The following is a 13,529-nucleotide window of genomic DNA, read 5'->3' on the forward strand; positions in this document are numbered from 1 at the left end:
TAGAATATGTAGGGATATGGCCTGGGTGGGATTGTGGTCGGTGCAGACTCGATGGGCCGAATGGCCTCCTTCTGCACTGTAGGGTTTCTATGATTTCTATGATTCTATGAATTTAAGTTTTAGAGCAGGCCATCTTTTTAACCCCACTCAGCCCCTTTTAGAAAATATTTATTCTTTTGCTGATGGTGAACATGTGAGTAACAGTGCAATAACTATCTGGTTTACTTTACTGCTCAGGGAATCATGCTTCTTCATTGTATTATAGGGGAATGGCAATCCCCATCATAAAATCAACATTATAGGGACAGAGCATCCCTATATTTATATTCTTTAATTCAGAATCAGAATGCAAAGGGTGAATGTCCTTTGGGGAAGGTCATATCACAAAATGTATACGGTGTGAATTAAGTGAATGGATGAAAGTCTTAAATGCCCTTAGTTTTTCCTGCCTACCATCTACAATCTTAAGGTGAGTTAAGAGGTCCTGGTAAAGAATGGTTCCAAGAATAAAAAACAAAATCACATATTTTGCTATCTAACAGCATATATTTTCAATTTATAAACTCCATAAATCTCAGTACTTACGGGAGCTGTCTGCTTTTATCATAGATAGACCTATAGCACACCAGAAGACCTAGAAAAGACAGTTGGTTACTGAGAGATTTCATATGTATTAAAACACAAAGTAAAATGGAGGAGGCATTGTTAAAAGGATATTCAACTACTAATTTCATCATGTTAAACATTCAGGCAGTAACTGTTACAAGTTTGGTTCATTTTAGAAGTATGTGGAATACCATATACATTTTTCAACTTGATAATAGATATGCTTTACAATAGATAGAAATGTGAACACAACCTGCTAATCAGAACTGATAATGTAAGGGATTGGAAAATAAATATGACGAATGTTGCTTAGATGTTGCCACGTTTTTATTACATTTACAGCACAAAACTGGCCACTGGGCCTAAATGGTCTTTGGCATTGTTTATACTCCACAGGTATCCCCTCTTATGCTACTTCATTTATTTCTACCTAAATTTCTTCTATTCCTTCCTCACATACTTATCTAGCTTGTCCTGAAAAGGCATCCATCCTATTCTGCCCAACTACACCATGTGATAGCAAGTTCCATATTCCAACAACTCCATGGGTAAAGATGTTTTTCCTGAGCTTTTCATTAGATTTATTAGTGACTATCTTCTATTTATGGCTCCTAATTTTGGACTACCCCACAAGTGAAAACATCTTTGTAGTCCAAAGATGTGCAGGTTGGGTTGATTGGCCATGCTAAAATTGCCCCTTAGTGTCCCGAGATGCGTAGGTTAGAGGGATTAGCAGGTAAATGTGTAGGGATATGGGGGTAGGGCCTGGGTTGGATTGTGGTCGGTGCAGACTCGATGGGCCAAATGGCCTGTTTCTGCACTGTCGGGATTCTAAGATCTCCACAAAGCTGTCATTACATGGAATTTATGAATTAAAATGGTTATGGTAAAATGCACTAGTCAAAAACAAAACTTGATTTACTCATTGTGGAAATGGGAAATTTCAGAATCACCACGGATTCTATGCATTATATGCTAATATGGCAAGTGCCCTGATCTCGTGGCCTCGATTCACTTCCACTCTAAACTGGAAAGGTTACCCCCCAGGTAGTTTGAGCAGTCATCACAGATGAAACTCCCTGTAGACATGAACCTGCATCATCTTAGTATCAAAGTAAGTTGAAGCTGCTCTACATTATGTTACCCAATAGTCAGTGCTAGGGATACAACGATTTTAAAGAAATATTGCATGACAAATCATACATCTATCCTGAAAACAGGGAGGAATTCTATCCTTAGATAATTCAATCACCATCCCTTTAATCAAGGTGAATCTATTTCAGAACAAGTTACATCAAATATAGACAATATCAAGGATGTTAGATAAAATTACATGCTCAAAGATTTATGTGGGTTCTTCCCAGAGAGTCAAGCAATGAACTAGTACCACCAAACCCAACAGTTCAGCCCATCAGATCACGCCCACTTTCCTGCCATGTTTCACCAGAAAGAGAATACCAGAACCTCCACCATCTAGTTCAGTTTGAATATCATCTATTTTCCAGCTGGTATGTTTAACTCTCCACATAAAAAATTCAATTCAATGTCTAATTCTTGGTGCCAATAAAACTCCTCAGCCATTTTTAGAGTTTAAAAAAAAATAGAATCCTTTCCAAGAAAGATTTTTTGATTAGCTCCATTAGACCATACTGAGTCGATGGCGAGCATCCAGATGACCTCTACTAAGTGCAGTGAAAACTACAATTTTGAGTCAGCCTAAAAGCTATACTGAGCTGCACAAACCTGAGAAGTCATACTGCCAACTGTCTACTCAGCATCTTCATAACAGGCTGTTCAAGCGTACCTTAAACAAAAAGTAGCCTCTTTTTCTCTTACAATTTTTCCAAAAATACAAACAATTTTTCATTTAAAAATAATCTTTCTACATTGAAGATCTCAGCTGATTATAATCACTGGGGCAGGATACTTGAGAGAAAACACAGTAAGCAACTCTATGGAGAAGTTACTTCCCACTTTTGTAGAGTGAAACAGGACCAGACTGTAAAATTTCATCGTTGAAAAGGATAAACTCACCTCTGCATCCTTGTAAGCCATCACCCTGCAGTGAGGGAGAAATGGAAAGAGAAACATTTTATTCTCAGATCAGATTTTTTTCAAACCAGTCATCCTAATTGCCAAACCAACAATTAAATGCTGATACATGATATACAAGGCTGAAACTTTGAAAATTAATTCCTTGTATCATTTTTATCAACCCTGAAGTAAATGAGTGTGCAAAGTGTAATCTGCACATCATGGCAAGAATTATTATATTTCCAAACTGCAATTATATTGCTGTCAGACCCGAGGGTGCAAGAGTTAACTTGATCTTGAAACTTCCAACTCTCTATGGAGAAGTTACTTCCCACTTTCGTAGAAACCATGGAATTTTGCAAATATTGTGCTTCTCCCATCCAGACTTTCCATATCCCTTGGTTTGTCCCTCTTTTGAAATGGATGCAACTGCAGAATCAACCTCGACATCAAAATCAGCTACTTCTTTTGATTCCTTCATATCTTTTTCTCCAGCATTTATTTCATTTTCAAAGTCACGACTGATTCAGTTTCAGTAATAACTTGCAGTAGTTGACTGCATATCCTAGTATTTTATTACTGGAGCAAAAACCAACAATTAAAATTTCAAATGTACTTCTGATGAAAGGTCATCAACCTGAAACACTAACTGCTTCTCTTTTCATAAATGCTGCCAGATTTGCTGATTATTTCCAGCATTTTCTGTTTTTATTTCAGATTTTGAGCACTCTCAGTAGTTTGCTTTGTTTCAAAATATGTGATTGGCTGTAAAGTGCTTTGACACATCCCGAGGTTATAGAACATAGAACATTACAGCGCAGTACAGGCCCTTCGGCCCTCGATGTTGCGCCGACCAGTGGTACCAATCTAAAGCCCCTCTAATCTACACTATTCCAATATCATCCATATGTTTATCCAATAACCACTTGAACGCTCTCAACGTTGACGAGTCCACCACTGCTGCAGGCAGGGCATTCCACGCCCTTACTACTCTCTGAGTAAAGAACCTACCTCTAACATCTGTCCTATATCTCTCACCCCTCAATTTAAAGCAATTTAAAGTTATGAAAGATGCCATGTAAATACGAGTTCTTTTTACTTATTCTTGAGTGTCAGCCTGGTTCAACTAATAGACCATACATCCGAGTCACAAGATTCCAGGTTCACTCCACTCCAGGGCTTGAGCACAAAAATCAAAGCTGATTTTCCACAGCTGAAACTGTGCTGAGAGTGCGGCACTGTTGGAGCTGCTGGTTTTCAGATGAGACGTTAAACTGAGCCCCATCTGCTGTTAAAATGGACGCAAATGATCCCATAGTACTATTTTGAAGAGCAGCATGGGTGAAATTCAGAGAAGATTGAGGAAGAACTAATTAGTTCCAGAATTGAAAATAGGATCGAGCATCCATTGAATAGATCATCTGGTCATGACTACATTGCTGTTTGTGGGAGTTTGCTGTGTGCAAATTGGCACTACGTTTTATACATTATAACAATGAGTACACTTCAAAAGTACCTAATTAGCTGCAAAACACTGACATTCAGTGGACTGCATTCACTGTTAAAAATGGAGTGGGAGCTTTGTTTAAAAGAGTCATTTGTAAAACATGGACTGGATTTTGGAATGCAAACTAACAGAAAGCACAATTGTAAACAAAGGTTTTAAAGTGTGATGTTGGGAGTTTGGAAACTCTCACGTGACAATCATCTGGAGGGATTCCGAAGAGAAATCCACAGACATCAACTTGGGTTCAGAGCAGAGTGCATGTATTTGACCACTTCAAAGGGACTGTGTGTTAATGAGACCATCCAAGATATACTTTTTAAATTGTCTTAAAACCTGTGCGTAATTGTTTAGCTAAGGGGGAATAAAGGAGTATATCATGATACAATTTTTTCGTGTTTAATAAACTTTTTTGTTGTTGTTAAAACTAATTAGCAGTCCTGTGACTCTGTTCCACCACATTTTATTTTTAAAAAAGTAATGGTCTTTTGAGCCAGTGTTTCATTCTGGGATCTGCCTGCCCAGTTATATCAACCTGGATTGTAACATATCCTATATAAAGTTAGAGAGATTTAGAGGGTAAATCTTCCCAAAGTCACTCCCAATAAATTGTTAGACCCCAATTTATAACCAACAAAGGGAAAGAATTTGCAGCAACTATTCAAACAAGGCAGTCAAAGAATGTTGTATGCTTTCATTTATTTGCAAGAGATGGAAAGCAGCAAAATAGCAAGTTTATAATTGTCACGATCAAGACATGAAAGAAGAAAATTCATCAGTTGGACTGAAGTAATTTTTTGTACTTTTCAAAATAGACAATTGCTGAGCTGACAAGATGTCTCCAGCTGGTCACATGATGCCTTCCAGCAATTTCAAAGTAACAATGACCCAGCGGACGATGGGTCTGCTCCAACCAACTTTGAACAAAGTTAATCCGAAACCAGTGTCTCGAAGAACAAAAGGAATTCTCACTCCAATTAAACACCTCAAGATTCCAGCCATCCTTTGTCCAACATTGAGGAGGTATGTCACATGATTGCCTCCTGTATCACTGTACAGTAATATTGTGGAACTGAACTCTGACAGTTACTGACCTCCAATGCAAACAAAACTCCTGGCAACAGCGCATGCTGTGTACCATCAAGTGGAGATGCCGGCGTTGGACTGGGGTAAACACAGTAAGAGGTTTGACAACACCAGGTTAAAGTCCAACAGGTTTATTTGGTAGCAAAAGCCACACAAGCTTTCGGAGCTCCAAGCCCCTTCTTCAGGTGAGTGGGAATTCTGTTCACAAACAGGGCATATAAAGAGTCTGTAGTCTGTGTCTGAGTCTGAGAGTCTGTGTCTTTATATGCCCTGTTTGTACTAAAAGCTTGGGGGGGATGGTCCATGATAGTAACAATCCCTTCCAACGCTTCAAATTTAAAACGTCCATACTCAATCTACAATCTCGTCAGGGCCTCACCCGCCTCCCTCCCTATAATCTCCTCCAGACCTGCAGCACTTCCTCAACCAAGTAGACCAACAAGAAATAGCAACCAACAAATAGAACTCATATTTGCTGACAATATAAATACACCTCTAATTATCTTTACAGTACTTTTCAGTCAGTTAAACATTTCAACTAACCATTGCTACAAGCTCTGCTTACCATAACCTTGAAAGAAGGATGTCATTTCTGTTAACCCAAACAGGTAACATCGATGCGCTGATACCCACTTCCTTACAGCAATATATGGGGATTTTTATCCAGCATTGAGAATGAGGGGGGTTAAAGATGCAATACTCCCTTTTTCTTGAATCCCTGAAATTAGATGAGTACAGCATCACAGGAGATTCCCTGTCAATCACATCTGACCCTAAATTTGACCCCAAGTAACTTCTGAATGTAGAAGGAAATTTGAGTCAAAATGTTTATTCTGTTTAACTTGATTGTCTGGCTGGTGCCAAAGTGGGAGTGGTACAAATCAACACATTCCAATGCATGCTCACTGCATTCTGTTCATACAAACTTCACATGCAGACTTGATTAGAAAATGCCTCCAGAAAATACCTGGCCACCTCTGAAGTATTAATTTTATGTTCAGATACTACCCATTATGAAACCATCGTCAATAGCCACTAGTGTACCTATGCTCATTCGCCATTCATTTAATTCCCCTTCCCTAGTCACAGAATATAAAAAGGCCATTTGCCATTTTCACAACTTTTTGACCTTGATCTCATCATTCACCAAAGCTCAACTTCAACTTCACAACACTGCCTGCTTAGTCTCTGCTGAGGACTATGTTATGGTGCAGCACCTGACCCGTCTGAACAAAACAATCATAGCATTAGAAAGATAAACACATATCCCGAGACTTTCAAAGGCACAGTGAGCTGTGAACAGTCACCTGCAAGAATCAATGAAGATGTCAAACAGGTGCCAGGCCAATGACCACCATGCACACTCAGCAGAAATCAAGGGTCATCAGGAGCAGACAGGAAAGTGGATTTGACGCTAAAAATTAGCCATGATCATATTGAATGTGCTAAATAGTCTACTCCTGCTACATTATGTTCTCTAGATTATTACTGTTAACTTTCTTACTGTCTTCTCATAATTCACCCTTCATAAACTCCAACTTGTCCAAAACACTGCTACACCCATCCTGCTGAAACTAAGTCCCTCATCCTTGCTGACTCATACAGAGAATAGGGAGTTCCTTAGTCAATTATGCAGTAGGGCTTTTCTGATCTTTTGCAGCTCAATAAATGCACCTTGCCTTCACTAACTACGCAAGCCTTGAGTGGAATTCCTTAGACTTCTTTAAAACCATCTAAGACCCACCTCTGAAGAAGCTTCCAGTACTATTCTAACCTCTCCCTTTCTGGTTTGGTATCCATTTTCTTTATACCTAGTTGTGAAGCACATTCTGACTTTTATGTTAAAGGTCTTCTCTTAGTCAGACCCTCAGGATTGAGGATGACTTGCTTCCACTCCAGTTTGATAGGTTTGAGATGGCCAAGTCTAATGTGCGATCAACAGACTCTATAAAGATATATCAATAAAAGTTATTCTTCCACATTCCACAAACAGGAAAATTTCAGCATCACACAAAAGTGCCCAATATTCACTTGTAATTTTGACAACAATCATATGCAGACTATCCAATGAGAGGATCATAACCAGCTGGATTTGCTCATGTTCACATTCAACTGATTTATCTGCTACTCAGCGATGGAGCATAGAGGTCAGACAACTGCATCGCTACGGTTTCCCTCTGTAAAAATAGATTACTCAGCAGAGGCTGTTGAACCTGGCAGCACCTTCCTTGTCTGTACAGCTCAACTAGTCACTGCATTAACTTACTGAGCTATTGAGAGATCCTCAAAACGGCTTTAGCAGAATTTCAGTCAAGGAACAAAAATTGCTCTTCGTGAGCAGCTGCTTATTCTGATCCGACTCACAAAGACAACTATGGTCTGTCAGTTGAGGCGCAGTGGTAGCACTTCTGGATCTCAGTCTGAAGTTTTAAGTTGCAGTCCCGAGACTTGATCAAAGTATTGAGTGTCATACAGTAGTGAAGGAATGCTGCACTGTTGCAAGTGCGGTCTTTCAGATGTGACATCATAAATAAGGCCCTGACTGCCTTCTCGGGCAATGCAGAAAATCCCATGGCACTATTGTGAAGAAGAGCAGAGGAGTTCTTCCCAGTTGTGCTGACCAATTGGCCCTTAACTAAGCAGATTACCTGGTCAAGAGAACATTTCAAGAATACATTAGCTGTACAAATGCTGAGATATATGGCAGTCATAAAAGCATTAAAGCAAGTTATTTCCTTCTTTCTGATGAGGACTGCAGGTGGAAATCTTTTTGGTGATGTAAATATTTGAACAAACTAGTTCTGAAGCTTTTTAATTTCTTGTTTTAGCACCAAGAACTCAAGTCAAACACCACAGTGACAGCCTTTTTCACACTTCTACTGTTCATAAAGACCATTTAAACGCTGTTCCAATCACACTTGTAAAATGAACTCCCATATTCCCGCAGAAGAATAACTTATGTAGGTCTAAAATTCTACTGTTGATAAAAGATCACAAATAAAGCAATAGCAAACAATATCACTTATGAAGAAAAGCTCCCTTTAATCAGTCCCTCTCGTATGAGGCATTAAATCAACACACAAGATTTTTGAAGCAAAGGTGTGTTCTCCTGATGTCCCAGCGAACATTTATCCCTCCAACATCTGGTCATTTTGCTCATTCCTATCTATTGGATATGGCTGTGCACAAATTTCAATAGTGGCTACACTTCAATAAACACTTAATTGGCCATGAAGCAATTGGAACATCTTACGGTTGTGAAATAAGAGATATAAATGAAAGTCTTCTGCTTACTTTCTATTGAGCTTAACCAGCAGTGATCAATTTTGATTTCTTGCTTGATTTAGCTGAAAATGTGTTCCCTCAAAAGTGTGGCTTACAAACTACCTCCAAACAAATGGCACAAATCTGAATTAAGAAACCACTTGTATTTTCCCCTCTTCTACTATCACCTATGCCATGATTACCAGAGGCCACATCAGCCCCATGCTATCCCATCGAAGTGATCAATATAAAACTTTTAAACTGACAGATTTCCCTGCAGTACACAGCACAACACCTTTCCACTTCTAAAGTTCCATTGCATTCTATTAAACATGCATGTCTAAATAAATTTCAACTAGCGCAAGTTATATTAAACTACTGAACACAACAATCTAACCAAGTTATGAAGGCTGATTTTCTTTCAACATTTATAATCAACGATTGACATTGTGAATAAACACACAAAAAAAGACATAAGGATATTCTTCATTTGTCATCAGTTCATCATACACATTGGAACTCAGTGATGGAAAATGACATGAAAGATGATGCAGCCAGCTGTACTCACTGAGTCATAGAAAATATAAGCCAAGCAGTTTAAAAATCATTCCACATATGTCGGCAATAACCCTTGAGATGCGCCAGAATCAAAATTAAGTGCCTTGATGAGTTAACAAAAGCACTCCCCCTATAATGACAGCTGTTGGAGATAGTGGTCCATAAATAGTGTTGTAATTTATCTATACAATATGCTAACAAAAAGTGCAGAGGCATTGATTACATCAATTAGTGACAGAAAAGCAGTGGCTTACTCCAAACCTAATCAATTCAAGAAAGAAAGAGTATAACCAACTCCTCTACTGGTGCTTAATCTATTGCCCAAATATCACCACTGAAAATAGTACGGCTAATAGATAGACGTGGTTCATTATCTCAGCTATACAAGTGACTGGAGTGTAGACCTTCGCAAAATCACACCAACTGGCAAAGAAAGTCGGTCCCAGAACTAAAATGGAGATATATCCCCGAGAAAATTTCTCAGCATACCCATAATAGCCTCACAGCAAGTCACCGCATTCTCAACATAGACAGCATGCAGCACAGAAACTAACTGGTATTATTAAAAAGTAGATCCATTTCAATAGCTACTCTATAATTAAAGTTTTCTAGCCAACAAACATTTTGTTAATTTGAACTGGTATATTTTCCGACCTGTATTTTGGGAATAGACTGTTGAGATTATGTCTGTCCCTTATATATTACAATCACACATTAACACATTTTATTCCTTTTCAAATTAATGATTTTGCAATACAAGGAAGCAGGATCCATCAAGTACAAAGTAGCTGATGTCCTTTAACCATTCCTAGTAATTATCAATGATTTTGAAAAGAAAGCCAACACCACTTAAACCCCTCAGTATTCACTCAAGTACTTCATTTCAGCAAATAAGCTATATTGAAAATTAAAACTGGACCAACGAAAAGCAAAAGAAAGCAATTATATCAGTGGCTGCTCCAGTATGATTATACAGAAATACAGGATGATTGCACAGAAAGACACTGCGGGTTGTCAGGCCTGAGTGAGTGAATTTCTGGAGCAATTCACAAATAAATCCCACTGACCTCCTCCCGCTCGGCATCTGATTGTTTAACTATTTATCCTCAGAACATGGCTCACAACTGCAAATTCAAACATCTTTATTTTAGAATGTGGGAGGGACAAGTGGGATTAGGAGCATAACCTCGATGAAAAGCAAGCGAGCTGAATCAGGTATGACAGCAATTTATAATGAGAGGGAGTTTGATTCCATTTGCTGGACAGCTTTTGTTCAGTATGTAACTAGAAGGAGCAAAAACAAGCATATACTCTAACGAAAACAAGCAAACGCTTGTTATCAGGTAGGGTGAGCAGTCCACCCACACACAGGCAATGAGATGGGACAGGGCACACGTGCACAGATGAGGAGCGGCGGGGGGAGCACAAACGGGATGAGTACAGCTCCAAAAAGCATGACACAATCCAGGACAAAGCAGGACACTTGATTGGCACCCCACCCTCTCACACATTCTCTCTACCACCAATGCAGCAGCACCACCATGTACCATCTACAAGATGCAGCGCAGGAACCCACTAAGCCTCCTTAGCATCTACCAAACCTACAACCATTACCATCTAGGACAAGGGCAGCAAACACATGGAAACACAAGCGTCTGGACGTTCCCCTCCAAGCCAATCACCATCCTGATCTGGAAATATATCATTGTTACTTTACTGTCACTGGGTCAAAATCCTGGAACTCCCTAACAGCACTGTGGATGTTCTACACCACATGGACAGCAGCGGTTCAAGAAGGCAGCTCACCACCACCTTCTCAAGGGCAATTAGGAATGGACAATAAATACTCACCTCGCCAGCAACACCCATATCACGATGAATAACAAAAATCACACACAGGAGGGTGAGCGTGTACTGCCCATGTAACTACCGTGTGCGTGCGCACATATTGCCTCCCCCGCCCTCACACCCTGGGCGCAGCCTCCCCCGCCCTCACACCCTGGGCGCAGCCTCCCCCGCCCTCACACCCTGGGCGCAGCCTCCCCCGCCCTCACACCCTGGGCGCAGCCTCCCCCGCCCTCACACCCTGGGCGCAGCCTCCCCCGCCCTCACACCCTGGGCGCAGCCTCCCCCGCCCTCACACCCTGGGCGCAGCCTCCCCCGCCCTCACACCCTGGGCGCAGCCTCCCCCGCCCTCACACCCTGGGCGCAGCCTCCCCCGCCCTCACACCCTGGGCGCAGCCTCCCCCGCCCTCACACCCTGGGCGCAGCCTCCTTCGCCCTCACACCCTGGACGCAGCCTCCCCACCCTCACACCGTGGGCGCAGCCTCCCCCACCCTCACACCTGGATGCAGCATCCCCCACCCTCACACCGTGGGCACAGCCTTCCCCACCCTCACACCGTGGGCACAGCCTTCCCCACCCTCACACCGTGGGCACAGCCTTCCCCACCCTCACACCGTGGGCACAGCCTCCCCCACCCTCACACTGTGAGTACTAACGCCTACCTCAACCTGTGCCCCTTCACCCCCTGTGTGTTGAGGGGTGAGGGACAGATGAGTGGAGTGGGGGTACAATTGACAGACACACGGGGACTGCGCTGCGCGGCCTCCCTCCGCCGTTGCCTGGGGGTGACAGCTTGTCCTTGGCCAAGGCCTCGGGCCTCCTCCAGTCTCTCCTCTTCCCCCCCCGCCCGCCACCGAGGAGGAGCTCCATTCACCCCCACCCCCGAGTAGGGGACTGCCCTCCGGCTCCCTTACCTGCAGGCCCCCGGGGTTGCGGCTGACGGTGAAGCGGCTCAGGCTCCGAGCCAGGCACCGGGAACGAGACAACATGGCGGCTGCGGCGACTGAAGCGGAGAACCGGAAACCAGCCGGGGAATACCAACAACATTGGGAAGGGGGGGTGGCTGACAGGAAAATATGTTTCAAATTCCAGCAACCGCAGCATGTTCCCTTTATAAATATTAAATAAACTTGTTCTATCTCTGTATGTCTCTTCCCACCAGAGAACCAGATCACTCAACATAAAATATGGCTATAATGTTGGCTAAAATTATCACGTTTCACCTATTTCGAAACAATCGTTTGGTCCATTGCACCGCCGGACTGTGCGAATGTTCACATTGAAAGGGGTGGAGATAAAGCTAAATAATTTCTACACAGGTTTGTAGCAATCACGTTGGAACCTTTCTAAATAATGTATGAAAATATATTGAATTCACACATATTTATATGTTAATTTATAACAGAACAGCGGCATCGTTTAGATTTTGGCTCTTTGGAAATTTGTACCTCCCCTGACCTTGCACCGCCCGTCGTTTGCATATATGCTAATCGCTATCAACCTATTCGAATTGGATTGGCTGGAGGGGACCCGCCCCCTTTTCTCCTTTTAAGGTATGGGGATGAATGAGGACAGGTGTAAGCAGGTGCTCAGCCACAGAGTGTATCCACCAGGGGAGCAGCAACGTGAGTGGGCTTACAGTAGCTGACCATCCTCATTACCAGTAGATAATGTTAATTATTGCTGTTGTTGAGATACTTCTGATCCTGGTACACAGCGCGTTTGTAGTTTTGTTTTTAAAAAAAACCCTCTGCCTCATATGTTTCTTAATCCGAATGAAACAGTTGATCTGCCAAGTTTGTGTGTGTAAGTCAGGGTGACTGTGAGATTTTCGCCTTATTTTAATATACTTTTTAATGCTCTTTATTGACTGCATTTCTATGTTCGCTAGTATGAAGATATTTGTTCTCTTTAATAATTACATACCTCTCATCCAGCATCCGTTTCTCTCTTGGCGAAGGGATCAATTCCGCTGGGCATTATTTCGTCGTGAAACAGTACAAAAAAAAAGTCTGATTGTTCTTGGGAGTTGTTGAATTTCCCAAATATTTTCTAAATTACGGTTGCGAGTTAAAGTTGTTCTTATGTGCAGATATAATTCCAGGTTTGTGCGTATATGTCAGTGGCAAATAAATAAATATCAGAAAGTTGTTTCATGTCTACAGCAATGGAATGACTTTGTTCGATGGTATTCAATTCTTGTATTGATTTTTTTTCTTAAAAGTAAACCTTGGGTGCTTAAAATTTCGTCCATTGGCAATAGAGAAAATGCAAGTCAACATTCCTGGCCAGAACCGATCTGGGTTTGTCTTTTTAGTTTGCACATTTTTCTGACAGCAGACTGTATTACTGTTCAATGTCATCTTTTTAAAACGTTCCGCGCCTTACCTTTGGACAGGAGAAGCTGTCAGTCTGCGGGATTTAGTTAGTACACTTACCGACACAACCGTTAGAATTAACACTCGATAAAAGCAAATTACTGCGGATGCTGGAATCTGAAACCAAAAGAGAAAATGCTGGAAAGTCTCAACAGATCTGGCAGCGTCTGTAAGGTCTCTCCTTACAGATGCTGCCAGACCTGCTGAGATTTTCCAGCATTTAGTTTCTCTTTTGGCCTTAGAATTAATAAAA

General features: G+C 41.5%; 1 protein-coding gene across 1 annotated transcript in view; it reads right to left on the reverse strand.

Annotated features, from left to right (window-relative positions):
- Positions 1–11,917, reverse strand: part of dlst (dihydrolipoamide S-succinyltransferase) — a 40,958-nt gene extending 29,041 nt beyond the window's left edge. Inside the window, exons 1-3 of the mRNA XM_078234334.1 lie at positions 11,813–11,917; positions 2,641–2,665; positions 586–634 (exon numbers count right to left, since the gene is read on the reverse strand). Coding sequence (XP_078090460.1) covers positions 586–634; positions 2,641–2,665; positions 11,813–11,887 — 149 coding nt within the window. The 5' untranslated portion in view covers positions 11,888–11,917. The remainder of the gene's footprint in view (positions 1–585; positions 635–2,640; positions 2,666–11,812) is intronic.
- Positions 11,918–13,529: the final 1,612 nt, after the last annotated feature.

The sequence above is a fragment of the Mustelus asterias genome, chromosome 18, assembly GCF_964213995.1.
Source record: "Mustelus asterias chromosome 18, sMusAst1.hap1.1, whole genome shotgun sequence".
Classification (NCBI taxonomy): Eukaryota; Metazoa; Chordata; class Chondrichthyes; order Carcharhiniformes; family Triakidae; genus Mustelus; species Mustelus asterias.